The sequence below is a fragment of the Eutrigla gurnardus genome, assembly GCF_963514095.1.
Source record: "Eutrigla gurnardus genome assembly, chromosome: 8".
In the NCBI taxonomy this organism is placed as follows: Eukaryota; Metazoa; Chordata; class Actinopteri; order Perciformes; family Triglidae; genus Eutrigla; species Eutrigla gurnardus.
This window is the reverse complement of record NC_139922.1, coordinates 6,310,425-6,328,073: the sequence shown is the minus strand read 5'-3', so window position 1 is coordinate 6,328,073 and position 17,649 is coordinate 6,310,425. Positions and strand designations below refer to the sequence as shown.

The 17,649-nt window shown below is 43.4% G+C and overlaps 1 protein-coding gene across 2 annotated transcripts in view; it reads right to left on the bottom strand.

Annotated features, from left to right (window-relative positions):
• The window catches only part of cacna2d3a (calcium channel, voltage-dependent, alpha 2/delta subunit 3a), a 120,816-nt gene that overhangs the window by 72,962 nt on the left and 30,205 nt on the right, over window positions 1-17,649 (bottom strand). For both annotated transcript variants that reach the window (XM_084015472.1, XM_084015473.1), the window contains exon 4: window positions 8,236-8,295. In XM_084015472.1, the coding sequence (XP_083871598.1) occupies window positions 8,236-8,295 (60 nt within the window). The remainder of the gene's footprint in view (window positions 1-8,235; window positions 8,296-17,649) is intronic.

The window sequence follows — 17,649 nt, the reverse complement described above, 5'->3', positions numbered from 1 at the left end:
GACACAACACTTGATGTCGACTTTAAATACTGCTATTTCCCTGCAATCACTGAGTTGAGTGGCTATCGTTGATTTCAAGCTGGTGCACAATATCACTGAGTATTTATATTAAAGCTAGGATGGGGAATGTATAGGAACGGTTCTATATTGAAACTCTCTTTACATCACGACCGCAATCAATAAATCAAATGCCCTGACAGAAACAGGAAAACATCTGCAGTTGACACTGTAATAATCCTGTCCAATCATAGAATTCAGCCTCAATGCAATGACAGGCCTACCAGCCTGTCTACCAGCCTGTCTACCAGCCTGTCTACCTGCCTGTCTACCTGCATGCACTCTGCCTAAGCACTCATTGTGCATTTCCAGAGTTTTCCACAAGCTGTTACCTTGACAGCTCATTCTAACAATGGCCATGTTGGTTGTTTATCTTCATGATAACATGTTTACAATCGTGATAATTTAGGGGGCATGGCTTTGGAGGGAGGTTTTATGGGATGGGTTGTCAATGGTGGCAACTTGGCTTTCTCGCTTAATTGAGCAACTTTTGGAGCTTGTGTCTCAAGCTACTTTCATTGGAAAACAGTTGACATCGGCTAGTTTCTGCCATGTTGCTGACCCCAGCTGCTGGTGTGTCACACATTTATTATACGCTAAGTAAAAGGTTTTATTTTTTTTTTATTGTAGCCTTTGGTATAATTGGCAAAATCGTGGTTGTCAGTCGCCAAAATGTGAACCAACTATCCTGCACCCCCAACATCACTGCTGTGGCCCGATCCTGCAGATTTGCCCTCTACAACATACGCAGGATTCGGACCTTCCTCACAAAGGACGCAACGCAACTCTTGGTCCAAGCACTGGTCATCTCCCGCCTTGACTACTGCAACTCTCTCCTGGCCGGACTCCCGGCCTCTGCGATTAAACCATTGCAGCGTATCCAGAACGCTGCAGCACGTCTTATCTTCAATCTACCCAAATTCTCCCATGTGACCCCCCTCCTCCGTGACCTCCACTGGCTCCCTGTTGCAGCACGCATCCAATTTAAGACGATGGCACTGGCCTTCAGGGCCATCAATGGAACGGCACCCATCTACCTTCAAACACTGGTCAAACCTCATGCCCCGAAGCGAGCACTTCGCTCCTCTACTTCAGCTGGCCGGCTGGTACCACCATCGCTGAAATCAAACAAATGTTGCTCAGCAAAGTCCAGACTCTTCTCTGTTCTGGTCCTCAGTGGTGGAACGAACTCCCGACTAATGTCAGGACAGCAGAGTCATTTGCCATTTTCCGAAAAAGGCTCAAGACTCACCTGTTCACCTGACTTCACCTCGACTAGCATGACCCACTAACACCCCCCCCCCCCCCAAAAAAAAAAAACACCCTTACCTATAGCACTCTGATCGTAGCACTGTTGCTCTTGAACTACTAGTTTACTCAGATGAGGACCTAACACTTGTTCTATTTTTAGCTCTTACTTTATCGGCAATGATTCGTTGTGGTTTCCTTGTTTCCTTCTTTTGACAAATGTACTTATTGTAAGTCGCTTTGGACAAAAGCGTCTGCTAAATGACCTAAATGTAAATGAAAAAGACACACACTGCATTAAAAGGGCAAGGGAGAACAGCTACTGCATCTAAGCATCCTAAGTCCACCCAGTCATGCATGCAGCATGTAAACGTGTGACCCACATGCACACACACAAGCCAAATAAAAACACTCCTGTTGATTCTGATAAATACTCTGGCTGCCAGCGAGTCAACAGCCCCAAGGAGAAGATAGAGAGAGTGTGAGACAGAGAGGAAAGTGTGAAGCGGGGGTTCGACCGTGACGCTCCACCCTCTGGTGTTCACTTTTAACTCTCGTCTCCACTTCAACTCTCCACTTTTCTTCACCCACCTCCCTGCTCTCTTTCTTCACGGTTGGGAAAGGGGAAGACACCACTCCCAGAGGGGTGGGAATGTGACTGGAAACAACCAGCGGGCACAGATACAGGTAATCAGTCAGTAAACAAGACTGCAGATTGAGTAAAGAACTAAGGAACGGTCAAATAGGGGTTCATACGCAGTGTTTAAATCCTGCTTCATGCACAGTATGAGCTTTTTTTCATGCTCCCTCTTTCCTCTACCCATAAAAGGAAATGTATGTATTTAAAGATATTTGTATATTGGTGTGTGTGCAGATGTGCATCTGTATACTGTATAAATATGTCTTGTGCTACCATCTACCCTCCTTCAATGCCTCATACACACACACACACACACACACACACACACACACACACACACACATTTGCTTTTGTCCCATTGACTGTTTTACATACTAGTCTCCTCCTGTTCTGTAATCTCTTCCACACACAATTTCAAAAGTACTAGTTTTGATATTAAAAGTACTGCTTAATAAACATTTAATGTTACTTAGAAAATCCCATTTTAGCTCCATCCACCACATCTCTGTGTAAGCAGCCAATGCTCTCTGTCCAAAGGGAATTAATAATGCATTTTATAACTGGGTACTTATCCCTTCAGACCCTCTCGAAGAGAGACTTCACTAAGAGTCAGCTAAGTCATTCCATCCACACAGGTGAGACCTACCTGCTCAGTTTAATTCCCAAAGCTACTCTGAGGTGTATAGAATACAGTTAGCAGCTCTGATTGTCATCTGTTATAGTTAAATCACAACTGTTTCATGTCCAGTTTCAAATGTCGTATGCCAACACTCATGTAGTACTAGTTTTGTAGTCAATTGGCAATTTAGGTTTACTTTCATTTGTATTCAATCTAAACAATTTGAATACCACAAAAGGTTATTTGTAGAAATATTTATCTTTCTTCACTGTCCAACAACTTACTATTGATTTTCCTTAGTTGTGATTCTTGCTGCCTGATACAAATTACGTGAAGCAATGGTGTGATAGAATGATAAGTAAAGAAACAGCGTATGGGGATGTGTTTAATTTTGATCTCTTGGATTCATTCTTTTCAATAAGCTTTTTCCGAGGCCTGTCGTGTCTCGAGGAAGCCTTCTCTCTCTGAGAACAGACAAAAGTACCTTGAAATGCTTTGTGTCTGGAGTTGGCTCACACATTTGGCAACAGTAGTGTATTTGTACATTGTTGTACAGTCAAGGTCAACTCTTGAATACATTTCTTCAAAACCCCATCTTCACATCAAGGGCCTTGCATGCCACCGGACGGGCAGCAGACAGGTACACGCAGTCAGGTCAAACACATTTTGCTAGTAATAGGAAGAGCAAATTGTCAATTCAACAAGCATGTAGCCACCTCTACCCTAGACAGGGAACGATGTGTGTGTGTGTGTGTGTGTGTGTGTGTGTGTGTGTGTGTGTGTGTGTGTGTGTGTGTGTGTGTGAGAGAGAGAGAGAGAGAGAGAGAGAGAGAGAGAGAGAGAGAGAGAGAGAGAGAGAGAGAGAGAGAGAGAGAGAAGGGAGAAGCATTTCACTCCAAGTGCTTCCTCTGGTCTGGGGCTACGTTTTCAGTCAACATCATTGGCAATTGGTTGTTTGTCTCCAACCGCCAAGGAGGGATTTCATTGGCTGCAGAATGCATGGCAGACTGCTCCCTGCTTTCCTATTTACAGTACATAAGCAGTGCGGGTAAAAGAGCAAGGGAGGAAAATCGCAGCAGATTACCGTGCCAATTTCACATGGAAGCAGAGGAGCTCTGGAAAGGATAGATAAGGAAATTCCTATCAGACCGCTGCCAGCCAAATATGTATCCAATAGCAAAAAAAAAAAAAAAAAACCCCGTAAACATTTTATAATAAACCCCCAAATAGTGATGGAGGAGGTTTCACCCTACAGCATGGATGTGGTATTTTTAGCACAGCTGGTGATAATTACCATCTATTCACCATGTTCTGCAGTAAAAGGCACTATTAGAAATGCCACCATGAGAGCTGTGCAGACACACACACACACACACACACACACACACACACACACACACACACACACACACACACACACACACAGGTGTAGCTCTCACACAAACGTACACGCATATTCATGCATGACATGTAAATAGCACCCAAAAAAAAAGCAAAAGCTGTGATGGCAACCAAAGGATGCTCAACCATTTCATTTTATGCTCAAGCAATTCAACACAATTAGCAATGCAAAACCAAAGGCTGCAGCATAATCTGCCAAGAGGTACTGAAAAACTTGCTTCACTAAGGATAATTACGAACACACATCCACACACTCAAATCGACTCAGACACTGAGATTCACATGCGCGCTCACATGGATGTTACATTGACGTTAATCACTTCAATCAGCAGAACTTTACCTGTCAGACCCTAAGCAGGACTAATTCACTTCAGTGGATGAGCACGGTGGTGGTGGCAGCAGCACAGGTGGCCAAAATGAGGAAGGAGAGAACTGGGAGCATATATCTTGTCACGATTAAAAAGCTAACATATGCTGTGCTATTAGAGATTGACAGAGCATTTATGGATAGTGTGACTATTACAGTAAGATTAAAGCGATGATGAGTTCATGATGTGAGTGAGTGGTCCCACTCTTCAAAAAGTATGCATGTGTGTGGTGTGCTGAATGAGTATGGCTAACAAACCTGTCCTATAAGTTACAGGCGATGGGCTTCTGAGTCTTCTTGATGTAATGAACTAACACGATATCATACACCAACTGCATCTGCCATTACATTAATCTCTGGTTAAACTAGATTCTATTACAGTGGTTACACACCATGCCAACTAACATCTGGCAGGTACATGTAATTGTCATCACCATTTTAATTGTTGTACTTTTTTTCCCTTTCCTCTCCCAATTTCTTATTCCCACATGTTTGGTATACAAAGGTTTGTTGGTATAATATCTTATATGGAGGTATTTTGGCTTGATAATGGCATCTCACTCGGTCCGAGACGTTGTGAAACCCTACATTAGACTTTAGACTCTATCAGTCATTATCAGCTCTAAGGCTGCGTCGTTAAAGCTGAAACAAAGGGACAATCACTCCGCTGGGCTCATCTCATCTCGGCCAAGTAATTACTGGCATAAAGCACTGCTGTGAGCCCACACAGTGTTGCTGCCCCTCAAGCAGCATATGAGAACACAAACAGACAAGTGTCCACAGATGACACATGCAGAGGCGAGAGCACATGTCCCCAACAACATGCAAAATACGAACACAAGTACATCTCTACGAAGGCAGTTTTGTTTACATGCATCATCAACAAGAACACAGAGTGTATATTAAATAAGATACATCAAAATATACACCTACAGGGAACCATATAAATATGTATGAACTCCACTTGCAGTTGCGGGCTAAATCTCACAATTTATTTCTCAGTAAGCAACACATTGTTGCTTTATTATGCTTTATTAAGCTGAATGAGAGTGTGTTTAACAGAGAGAGTAGGTGCAAGTCTATAGTCTATCTAACAAGTTGTCTAGAAATGTGCTTATCAACATAAACACGGACAAAAAAAGTACCCTTGAGATAAAATGTAGCAATTTTCTTTACTGTCTGATCTCCTGTTGAAGCTGTTGATATCCATTTTCCAGAATGGTGTTCAAACAACTGCAGGTGATTGTGCAGGTTTTAGTAGGATCGTGGGTGACACTGTCAGGAGACTGATTGAAAAAAAGCACCCTTTTCAAAGAATAACATTGTGTGATGTGTTGCATTATGGTCTATATTTGGATGTTTTCTACTTTTCTGTGCAAAATTGTCTTGACAGACATGCGTGGTCCTAAGAATCAGAAGCTTAAACTCTGTTAAGTACAGCAGCTTCATTTTCTTTTTACTTTTTTTTTTTGTTTTGCTTACATCAAACACCACTTAAACTGCATTCAATTTCAATAAATAATCTCAATGTGATGTTGGGTTAGCCTGCAGCTAATTATTATGATTTTTTTTTAATCATCAATTAATCTCCCAATTATTTTCGGAATAATTCATTAATAATGTATTTGTCTCAGTCCAATGAAAAAAAAAACAATATGTAGTTTTGCCTCAAAAAATGTATATTGTAATAATGAAGGAAAAATATAGATAAACAATGAATTGAAATCATAATAGCTGCCGACTTATTGTCTCTTGATAAACAGCTCTAGTTATTCAATCAAATGTATACACCAGCCAAACCAAATAGCCCTGCATGTGTTTGCTTTAAAGCACAGCGGGGGCGTTGCATTGTATGTGGAGAATCAAGTTACAAAAAAGAATTAGGGAAAGCTTATGATGAGAAGGGGCCTGAGAGCTGGACAGCAGTTATTGGTTACTTTTAGTAATTGGTCCACCTTAATGGCCCATGACAACAGAAACCACAGGGCATTCTCTGTAATGTCTTAAAGAGCTGACCCAATAAACACACACTCACCGCCACGGGCAGAGACACAGACACGCTTAACGCTCACGCCACACACTTTATAAGTAGTTTAGCCGCAAATACTCCCAAGTCGGCTTAGCATCACATTTCCTTTAAAACTCAAGTTTCTGCTGTTGCTCCACCTACTCCAATAAACTTCTGAGATGTGCATGATGCACAGCCAACTCAGGCGTAAACATCATGAGGGCACTGTCTCTCTCTGGCACACACACACACACACACACACACACACACACACACACACACGCGTACACACACACACACACACACACACACACACACACACACACACACACACACACACAGCACTCTAAAAATTAAAGCTGCTCAAATGGATTTGCGGCAGAACCATGAGAGCAGAGGCTGGGTTTGGGGGTGTGTATGCAGATACGATTAGCGGAATGCATTTGCCCAAGTTTGCAGAACTCAGGGGTGGAACTCCCAGGAAGTAGTTTAAAATGTTGTTGGGTTTTTGAATTGGGGAACACAACAGTGCTATATTACCGTACTTATTTATGGTTTCTGTTTCAGATTCAAAATGCATTTGTCACTGAGTTAATTCTGGCATAAACAACATGAGGATGAATTGTTCCACCACTGACAAAGTAAGATGCTTCCCACGTACAACTTGATCTTTAGTTCCTTATATATAATAATTATGCATCTATCATCATGATGCCTTAATTGAGCGGCAGAGTTATTCTACTGACACTCAGGATTAGGACTACAATTTCCCAGGGATTCCACCATGACCTGACAGACAAATTAGAGCGAATAGGTCCCATTCAGTATTTAGAGATAACTAAACCTGCTGGAAACCAGTAACATTACTGTTTAGGGGGAAATCTGTTTGTGGCACTGATCACCAAACATTGATCACAGAGCGGTAACAGTGTGAGCTGTTTCTTTAGGCTCTGTGCAAAATCCTCCACCGCCATCCAGTACTTTGCACCATTTAAAATCCAGAATCTATAATAAATAATCGTGATCTTGTCAAACATCAGACACGGCCATTTGCAGGGATCCGTACTCATCCAACAGCTTTCTAATTAGCTGAGAAAAAGGAGAACTTTGAGGATTTGTGAGAACATTGGTTTGCCACCATAAACCCAGAGGAAATATAAAAGTATAATTGAGGCTTTAGCATATTGAACACGTTACTTTTGCTATTCATGCAGTTTATGGCACAAAGAACGACATCTCATTATCTCCTCAGAAGCTCATCTTAACCGTGACTTGTTTTTCGACCCCCTGTGCACATGCACATCTAAGTGATGGTGTCACTCAGAAACCTGTCTATTTAATCTGTTTGCTAACTGGCTCAATGTAACATCTCATTTGTGAGGATTTTGTTCAGTTATCCACAGAATGAAAAATCATCGTAACAAGGTAGACTCATGAATCTGTGTCAGGTTCGTTTTTTTGTTTGTTTGTTCAAGTAAATAAAATGCTAATAGTAGTTGATAATGTGAGACCCACACCAGACTGTGTGTCTGCGGCAGACGGAGACATGTGCTGACAAAATGATTGGCGATGTGAACATAGAGAGAGATATGGATGTGTATAGCCATGTGGACACACACACACTTTTCAAAGAGAAAAGACTGTTAAGCCTGTTCAAGCGAAACAGATTCCTAATGCCTTATCCCTGCCTCTCCTCTGTTGTGTTTACAGAGGCCCTTGTCATTTGCTGAACCTTTTCTCATTGGGGTCCAATCACAGAAGCACTGGCTTCTGAAGGATACATTATTTTCAGCATGATTTAATAAATTAGCTCACAAGAACAGGGAATGAACACATTGGTTTTAATAATGTGTGTGGTCAGAATATAGTGTATCTCCAGGCACACATACACATACCTGTAGGTCTGGATCCTCCTCGTGCTGAAGGTGGGCTTCCTCTGCCGCCTCTACCAGTCTCTACAACAGGGGAGGAGAAAAAACGCATTGGTCTTTGTACAAAAGTGAATTGATTAGTGGGTCAAATGAGAATAGGCAGAGAGAGAAACAGCCCTTAGAGAGTAACTTTACAACTGGTTTTATAGGAACCCTTTAGCACTAGAGCAGCACTGTAAGCCTTCAGGACACACACACACACACACACACACACACACACACACACACACACACACAAAGACACACATTTGGCCATCTTGTGAAAAGAGGCTATTTTCCTAAATGGTTCAGCAGTAGAGGTAATGTCTGCCTCGGGTTCTTTGGATCCAACCACAACAAACTCCATCACCAGTTCATTTTACTCTCTCTCTCTCTCTCTCTCTCCCTCTCTCTCTCTCTCTCACACACACACACACACACACACACACACACACACACACACACACTCATCACCAGCTTGCTGCTACCGTCTGCTGTGTGTGAGCCTGTAGGGCGGTGTGGGGATCTGCGTCCCTTCGAGTCAACGTTATGCTCTCTCTGTCTCTTTCCCTCTGGAACCATCATCTTTTGAAAATAGCTTTTTGTCAAAAGCAGGCAATCTCTGTCGTCATCCTCATCCTCATGTTGCTCCTCTCATTGATTGGTCATTGATCATTTCAGCACTAACGAATATATGTGCATACGGGAGGGTTTGTTTTCAGAGCCTGAGCACATTCCATACAGAAACATGAAGGTATACACAACAGACCAATACTTGGTTGCATATGCACAAAGTTAAGCCCCTGACTGTATGAGAACCCATACTTATGTACTTAACGTATATGCACTCCCACGGTCTTCCAAACCGTGTCAACGAGGCATTTGTCCTGAAGTCTCCATTGTTAATTCCTGTTTTTAGGAACCAAAAGTCATTTTCTATTGTGACTGCAAGGCGTGTCATAGCTTTGTTGAGAAAATGAGTCATTTCAATGTTGGCCAATGAGTGGCGCTGTGGGTAGACAGTGAAGTGTGGTTTTTGACCATGAGGCAGGGTAAAGGTGGTTTTTGGATAGTTTCCAAATAAATGGATTGGCATATCAGATTTCTAAGTATTTATGTGGGAAATGCAGTATTTATAGGCTGCAACAGAGTTATTGTCACTTGTTGAAGTATGGCAGCGACATTAGAGTAGGTACAATGCATTTGTGATGATGGGTGAAGGGCTGATACATCAGACCACAGTCCATCCTGCCCTTGGTGTGTGAAGACATTGTGAAATTGTACTCAATAAAAAGTATAGGGTAATTGGTGGCATATGGCAGCAATTTAAACAGGCTCAAGGTGAAGGACCTGGCGGAAGGTTTTTAGACCCAGAGTTACAGCTACAAGAATCTCACATACTTCTTTCTATTTCCAGTGATGCGCATGGTATGTTTTCATAGCAACTCATTTCTTTCATTCACAGCTGGTCCTGGTGTCTATGAGTTCTGGTAATGCACTTCCATTTCACATTTCCATTCAAATGGCTTTGCCCGTAAAACTGCTGCAATCAGCCAGCTTCTATCAGCTGAGCCATGTAAGTGTGTGTGTGTGTGTGTGTGTGTGTGTGTGTGTGTGTGTGTGTGCGTGCGTGTGTGTGTGTGTGTGTGTGTGTGTGTGTGTGTGTGTGCAGGCAGGCTGTTTTGGGAAGTGAACATTGTAATCTAGCGCCTGGTCAATCATTTTCTTCACCATAGCAACACATCTGGTCATTGCATTTCATTCTGGGCTAGTTTCCGTTCAGCAACCGATTGATGGATACATTCTACTTCCTTCCTGGTCTGATTGGCTGAGAGAGAACAGCAAAAGACACAGAGGATGCCTTTGTGTCCTCTCTGGCCTGGGCTTCTTCAGATCGTTTAGAATCAAACAGGAAACGCTTGAAAGGCACCACAAAGACCTCAGGCAGGTGCATCTAATGGAAATCCAGAACAAAGCATGCTCGACGAACAAACAAAGATAAGGACGGTGAAATAAAGGGAGGATGTGAGAAGAACGAGGGAATAACGTTCTCTAAAGGTCTGAACACTTAACCTCACACTCCCAGCGAAATGTCAGATGTTGCCTGTGAAGCTGCTGTCGATAGAATCACACTTTTCAGCATTTGTGAGTGGGAGATGGTGTGTTTGTGTTTGTGTGCGTGCACATGCTCCAGTGTTAATGTTTTTCTCAGCTGACACGTGTTGAGATATTAGCCCTTTGATCAGTCTTGCTGTCGCTTTGGCAAATGTCAGTCATTGAATGAGAGAAATGTGTCAATATGTGTGTGTAGGTGTGTGTGTACGTGTGTGTCAGACTGTATAGAAGAATGAGGACATGACAGCTCCCCAAAAGTGAAGCCAAAACATCGTGATCGCCCCCTGGTGGCTGGCTGCAGTTTAAGTCATAAACCCCTCCATGTTAGAGGATGGGACATGGGCCGCCTAAAAAAGAAAGAAGTACACACAAAATGGATTGTGTCATCTTCAGTGTTCATTTTTCGGATTAGTTTGGTTTTATTTAGCTTGCTGATGCTTTAAAAAGGTGTGACATCACGATGGACAGCTGCGAGTCAAATAGTCATGGAGCTAAAGGCTTGGGAGTTGACACAGAGTAGAAACGTCAAGAGGAGATGTAACATTAACTTTCCATAACTGTGACCGTTTGTCTACAATCCATAGTTCATAGAGCAACATTTCCACTGATTAAGGAAATTAGCCATCGCTTTGGACCGTGGTGTGTGGAATCAAAATGTAAATAATCAAACCCCATGCTGATATTTCTGAAACACAAATCATCTGTGAAATAGAAATTGCATCAATTTGATCATAAATGTATTTATAGAGATATTGTAATTAGTTGTATTGTAATTATAGCAATATGCAATTGTGGGTTGGCCTAAAAAATGTGTCTTATTATGAAACATGTTAATCCCCCTCAAAGACTCAAAATTGATTAATTTTCCATAATGTGTCTTTAGGAAAAAGTACTTAAACAATTTCACACCGTCACATCATCATCATAAATGATGTTTCCGAACTGAACATGTTAACAGTTGATTCCCACCTATCTATTCTTGTAGAGTAATTTACCATGCAGAATTACGGGAGTCAGTGATGCGTGGCTGATCTGAAATAAGCAGGTGCTCTCAGTCACCCGTAGTTACCAATCAAAAACAAATATTTTGAATGATATTCTGGTAATTTGCAGGCAGATCAGTTCAAATAGAAGGTATGCATATTAGTGAAATATTACCTAAAGGTTCATATACATATTTAGGTAATGACTATTTTATAAAACATCATTGGTTGAATGAGTGTAATTGCGGTTTCAGTCATGGTCATGTTGAATGACAGGCTTGGGTGAGTTCAGGTCACTCGTGAAAGAACCCACGCATCACTGATGGGAGGTAAAGCTCTAGGGTAAAAATAACTTGCATTGTAGCAGGGAGTTTTTCCAATTGGAACAAACAGCGATAATAATAGAGAGAAGAACTCACTCCTGTGAATTTCAATTCCAGCATATCACCAGGATGAACACTCCAGGTGGTGTGTTTGTCTTTGTTTTTATATAGTGCCACTGTGGGTGTATGAAAAATGTGTCTGTCTGCATGCGTTTGTATGGGACTCACATATATTGAAATGTCAAAAGGTGGTCCTGCCAAAGTATGTGATGCAGTTTAAAAAGAGAGGAAATTACTTTTTTTTTTCACAAGTCATTCTGTGGAGGCTTGGGATTGGTGTGAGATGACAGTAATAATTAAACTGGCACAGAGAGGCAGGCCCTGTTGTCTCCCTGAAAACACACATTCAAACACAAACATACACATTCACAAGCCTTCACTGCAGCTGACAGGGTGAAAGCTGAACACACAGAGCTAACAACACTTACTGCGGTGACTGGATTAGATTTGTTAGCACTAGAAGAAGAGTCTGGCATCCCCAACTGATCAGTAAAGAGCTTTGATTCTCAGCACAAACCTGATAAGACCCAACCTGACTGGTCTGGTCCAGGTCAGGCTCCATTTTCTCTTTATTTCCTCAGGCTTATTTTAATTGTTGAATTGTATTTAGCATAAATCAACCAAAGATAACAATGTGTCACGTTAACAAGGTTGAATCTCACCCCCTGTTGCTTTGCCAGCATGTTCTGTGAACTGTGAGACCTGTCGGGTTGCCTGAGGTGATGCATCAGCATCATATTTTGACCTAAGAGCAGGTAAGTCTGAGGTATGGCAGACATGTATTCACATTTATGTCAGCAATGACAAGATATATATCTGTGTGTTTTGTTGCAGTCTGAAAATCTGATTGAATTTTTATTGTGGACTATGCCATAATAAAAGAATACTTTTGATCAGATTTTGATCATCTTTGGTTCTAGCCGGTGTAGATCCAGACTTTTTTGAGCCTGAAGAAGAACTCACTTTTCGGTTCTATAGGTACTATATAGTACTATCAGTATTATAGTGGTGTAAGTTGAAGCGTTGTCATCCCCCTTGATTAAACACAATTTTCCGTTCCGTCATAATTTTTTATCCCGCCTCCTTCCACCCACCCAGTCAATTTCTCTGACATTTGGACACATCTACCCCCTGTCATTATCTGACATCCTGTGATTATGATTTGGCTTACAAAGGATTCAGCTTGTTTACGCTTTCAAAAGTTCATAAACGATCCCCCCTCATTAAGTAGTCAACTTGATTGGCTTATTGCTCTTGCGCCGTACTTGCTGTGTGGTTTCCTGACGGTTGAAGCCACTGACCTTAACAAATGCCTATCCATTATGAATGCACTAAAGCTGTGAACGCTAGCAAAAGCTGTCAAAAAAAGCTGAGCTATGCTAACAACCGCAGTCAGAGAAACAGAGGAGGGGGGGTGGACGGGGGGTCACATACATTATTGACTGGTAGAGGAAGGCTTGGACTTTTTTAAGCTCTACATTAAGCCTTGCCTCAACAGATTCCCTCCACAAGAGGAGGGGAGGGGAGGGCAGTGGCCTGAATCTGAATCTTCTCCCGAGGCAGCCAAGAACAGGACCACAGTCAACTGCAGTTCCAAATAAACTCGCAGAAAAAACATTCCCAGAGGTGCTGTATGCTGTTGGGTCAGCATGCATTTGTACATTGGGTACAAACTTAATTTATCCTTTTTCCATAAAATCATCAACATTGTTGCAACTAGTGGAGTTGCAATTTCATAGACAACTTATGAACAGCAACCCAAACTAATCCAGATCACCTATTTGTTTTTGCCTTTTTTTTCCCAATCTCATGTACTTGAATAATGTCTCTGCTTGGCCAGATGAGCTGTTCCTCGGTTGTAAGAGGGAATGCTAACTAAGCCCTCGCCTTACTGGATCAGGACATGTCCTTTGGGTTTTGGTTCTGCCAGAGGTCTGATCCGTCGAGGTTGAGCTGGGCTGAGCGGGATTGGCTCAGGTCAGCCCATCAATAGCACTAGAGACAGCAATTAATATTGTCAAACCATCCTGGAAGAGTTGCAGCATCAACAAAATGGAAAAGTGCCCTGTGACACTTCTGGCTCAAGGTTTTGCTCTCTGTTTTGCACATTTGGATTGGGTACAAGCCAAGTAGACAAGAGTGTGGTAGAGGGACCGATACAAAGGGAGAGACATGAGAGAGACAACAGCAAGGTGGAGGGACCGATACAAAGGGAGAGACATGAGAGAGACAACAGCAAGGTGGAGGGACCGATACAAAGGGAGAGACATGAGAGAGACAAGAGCATGGTGGAGGGACAGACACAAAGGGAGAGACATGAGAGAGACAAGAGCATGGTGGAGGGACAGACACAAAGGGAGAGACATGAGAGAGACAAGAGCATGGTGGAGGGACAGACACAAAGGGAGAGACATGAGAGAGACAAGAGCGTGGTGGAGGGACAGACACAAAGGGAGAGACATGAGAGAGACAAGAGCATGGTGGAGGGACAGACACAAAGGGAGAGACATGAGAGAGACAAGAGCGTGGTGGAGGGACAGACACAAAGGGAGAGACATGAGAGAGACAAGAGCATGGTGGAGGGACAGACACAAAGGGAGAGACATGAGAGAGACAAGAGCATGGTGGAGGGACAGACACAAAGGGTAAGACATGAGAGAGACAAGAGCATGGTGGAGGGACAGACACAAAGGGAAAGACATGAGAGAGACAAGAGCATGGTGGAGGGACAGACACAAAGGGAAAGACATGAGAGAGACAAGAGCATGGTGGAGGGACAGACACAAAGGGAAAGACATGAGAGACAAGAGCCTGGTGGAGGGACAGACACAAAGGGAAAGAGAGGGAGAGAGAGAGAGAGAGAGAGAGGGGGGAGGGAGAGAGAGAGGGGGGGGGAGAGAGGGAGAGAGGGGGTGATAGTGTGTGATTTTCAAACACTAAGTCCCAATAATCAATACTTGACAAGTTCTCAGCAGTTCTGCTGATTTAAAGGGAATATAAAGAGACTATGAAGTCCTGCCATCCCTCCTCTGTCTCAGATACACTCTTTACACTTTCACTTTCATGTCGAACATTTTTGAAATCTTTTATTTAGACAAATATTTCCTTCACACGCACGCACGCACACACACACACACACACACACACACACACACACACACACACACACACACACACACACACACAATGTGTGTATATGTGTGTGTATGTGAAGGTCACATTTACAATAAGCAAAGTCATTATGTGTGACCTGCCTGCTGGAGTGAACTTTTGACGTATCTCTTCTTCACATTCAACTTGGCCAGCCTTCTGGCCTCCACCCCCATTTATTCACTAGAAAACAATTCCATGTCTCTCATTGTTCTTGGTGACAGAAAGAAAATACAGAGAGAAGGGGAAGGAAGACACTGTCACTGTCCTGACATCTACTGGCTCTGCCTCGTCATTAGTGGCCATCACTCCTAACAGACACCTACACACAGACAGACAAACACATGCACAGATGTGGCAATGATCTGAGACTGAGGACAGCTAATGAAATTAGGGAAATGAGGGGAGCAGTGCTGTCAGCTCAGTGTGACAGTGGGGTGTTTCAGGGAGGAGGGCAGAAACGAGGAAAGGGCAGGACAACACACTTTAAATTCCCCATCAGGAATTTACGTCAACTAATATAGGAAATGAATTAGGGACGCACAATATCATCGGCAAGGTAAAGGTATCGGCCGATATTGACGTTAAAATGTATCATCGGATAACATGCCAATATATTAAACCGATAAATAAAATCAGATTAAATGACTGGCTGATTCCTGGTGTTTCTTGCTCGGTCTGACTTCAATGCCACCATGTGCTCAGCAATTAAAAAAGCAATGTTAAGAGGCAACACCAGGTCATGGAAATCATCTGCTGCACAGGAAAAGTTGTGCCACACTGTTGAAATGCTTTGTGTTTAATATTCCCAATAAATAGCAGCAAATGAAAATTCAATTTCATAGGAGGTTCAGAGAATGTCATTTAAAGTCCTGTGTGTGCCTTTTATTTTTAATGCACACCCATGCAGACTTCCTGCACTACACTGGTAATCATGCAGAGGACTACAGAGGCGTAGCTGCCACAGGTAAATGATATCAGCAGGAGCAGAGCGTGCGGAGGCCGAATGCCATTACAGGAGAAACAGCCCTAGCAGCAAGGCATCCACTCTGCTTTGAAGTGCATTTGTCACATGAAACACAGCCGTGCTTGACTTCAAAGAGGGCATTACAATAGTTCCACGCCTTTCAACTTTGATAACAACATGTTCTCTGTTTCTTTGAGCGTCTGCTGTCGCCACCATTTCAGGGAGGAGAGGGGAGAAGAGGTGAGGGGGGAGAGGGGAGGGGGGAGGAGAGGAGAGGGGGGGAGGGGGGAGAGGGGAGGGGAGGAGAGGAGAGGGGGGGAGAGGGGAGGAGAGGGGAGGAGAGGGGAGGGGAGGTGAGGAGAGGGGGGCAGAAGGGAGGAAAGGGGAGAAGAGGGGAGGAGAGGGGAGGTTTAGGTTTTCAAGTCCCTTTATTGCACTACTGCAGGACTTACATTGCAACAATGACAAAACAACAACACAAACCAAACACCGTCATGAAACATTTCTTGGTCAAAAATGTAATATCAACTCCTCATCCTCCCCCACAGAACATAAAACCCCCCCAACAGCCCATATCTTTTTGAAAGCCGACACATTGTCCGTTATTTTGTAGAAATCAAAATCAACCCTCAGTCTGGCTTTTAGCTGACCCTTCAGGACCGACACTGGCTCCAAGCAGCCGGCACCCTGAATTTTATTCTTCCGCTTCAGCCAGATGGCTAGTTTGGCAGAGCCGGCTATAAAGTTCATTAATATGTGTATATTTTTCTTTTCTGCACTGTATTTTGGACCAAAGATAAATAGGGGAACAGAGAAAACTTCCCCAAGCCCCCGACACCACCGTTCTAGCAGGTCAAACAGTGCTGAAAGACGGGGACACAGCACAAACAAATGCGCCAGAGTCTCGGACTGACTACAAAACAAACACCCTTCCCCTACTTCTGGATCCAGGTGCGCTCTGTATCTGTTTGTAGCTATTGCTCCATGCACAACCCTCGACTGGAGGTCTGCTGTCCGTTTCTCAATGGGCAGTTTGTACAAGGACCGCCAGCTGCCTTTCGGGAAGAGTCTGGGCCGAAGAAACCGGTCCACCTCGACTCCTCTAGTCCAGCCAAAGAGCGCATGTTTAGGACCTTGAGGCTGATGCAGTAGAGTGCCTTTCTCCCCACATCCTTGAAACTGTCCAGGTGAGGAGTTGTGAATGACAGCAGCTGACCTCCCTCCCGCCAATCCCCCACTGCTGGGGTGATCCGCAGAGAGGGGAAGCTGTACTCACATTCCTCAATCCACTGATCGCACAGAGTCTGGTCCTGTGCAAAAAGTCTCAGATGCGGCGGCAGTGAAGACCAGACTTCCTCCACGACTTTGTTGATCAGCCTGATGGAGGTGATGTTAGGAAGAGGGGAGGAGAGGGGAGAAGAGGGGAGGAGAAGGGAGGAAAGGGGAGGAGAGGGGAGAAGCGGGGAGGAGAGGGGAGGAAAAGGAGCCGCTGTCTGCTCAACGATATTATCCCACCAATGGGAACTGATGATGGTAATAGTAATTAAAAAGTAAAAATGTTAAGCTAAGATGCTTGCTGAGCCCACAAATAAAGACTAAAGACTAACAGGGACACACACACACACACACACACACACACACAATGCCCTTTGCAAGCACATGTTTACTTTGAAATATTTTTCATAGGTCATTTTATCTCATATAAATTAAATTGGTTGACGGCACAATAATGTGGAGATGATAAGGGAGGGGGACAAACACCAATTACACACACACACACACACACCATATCGTCTTCCTC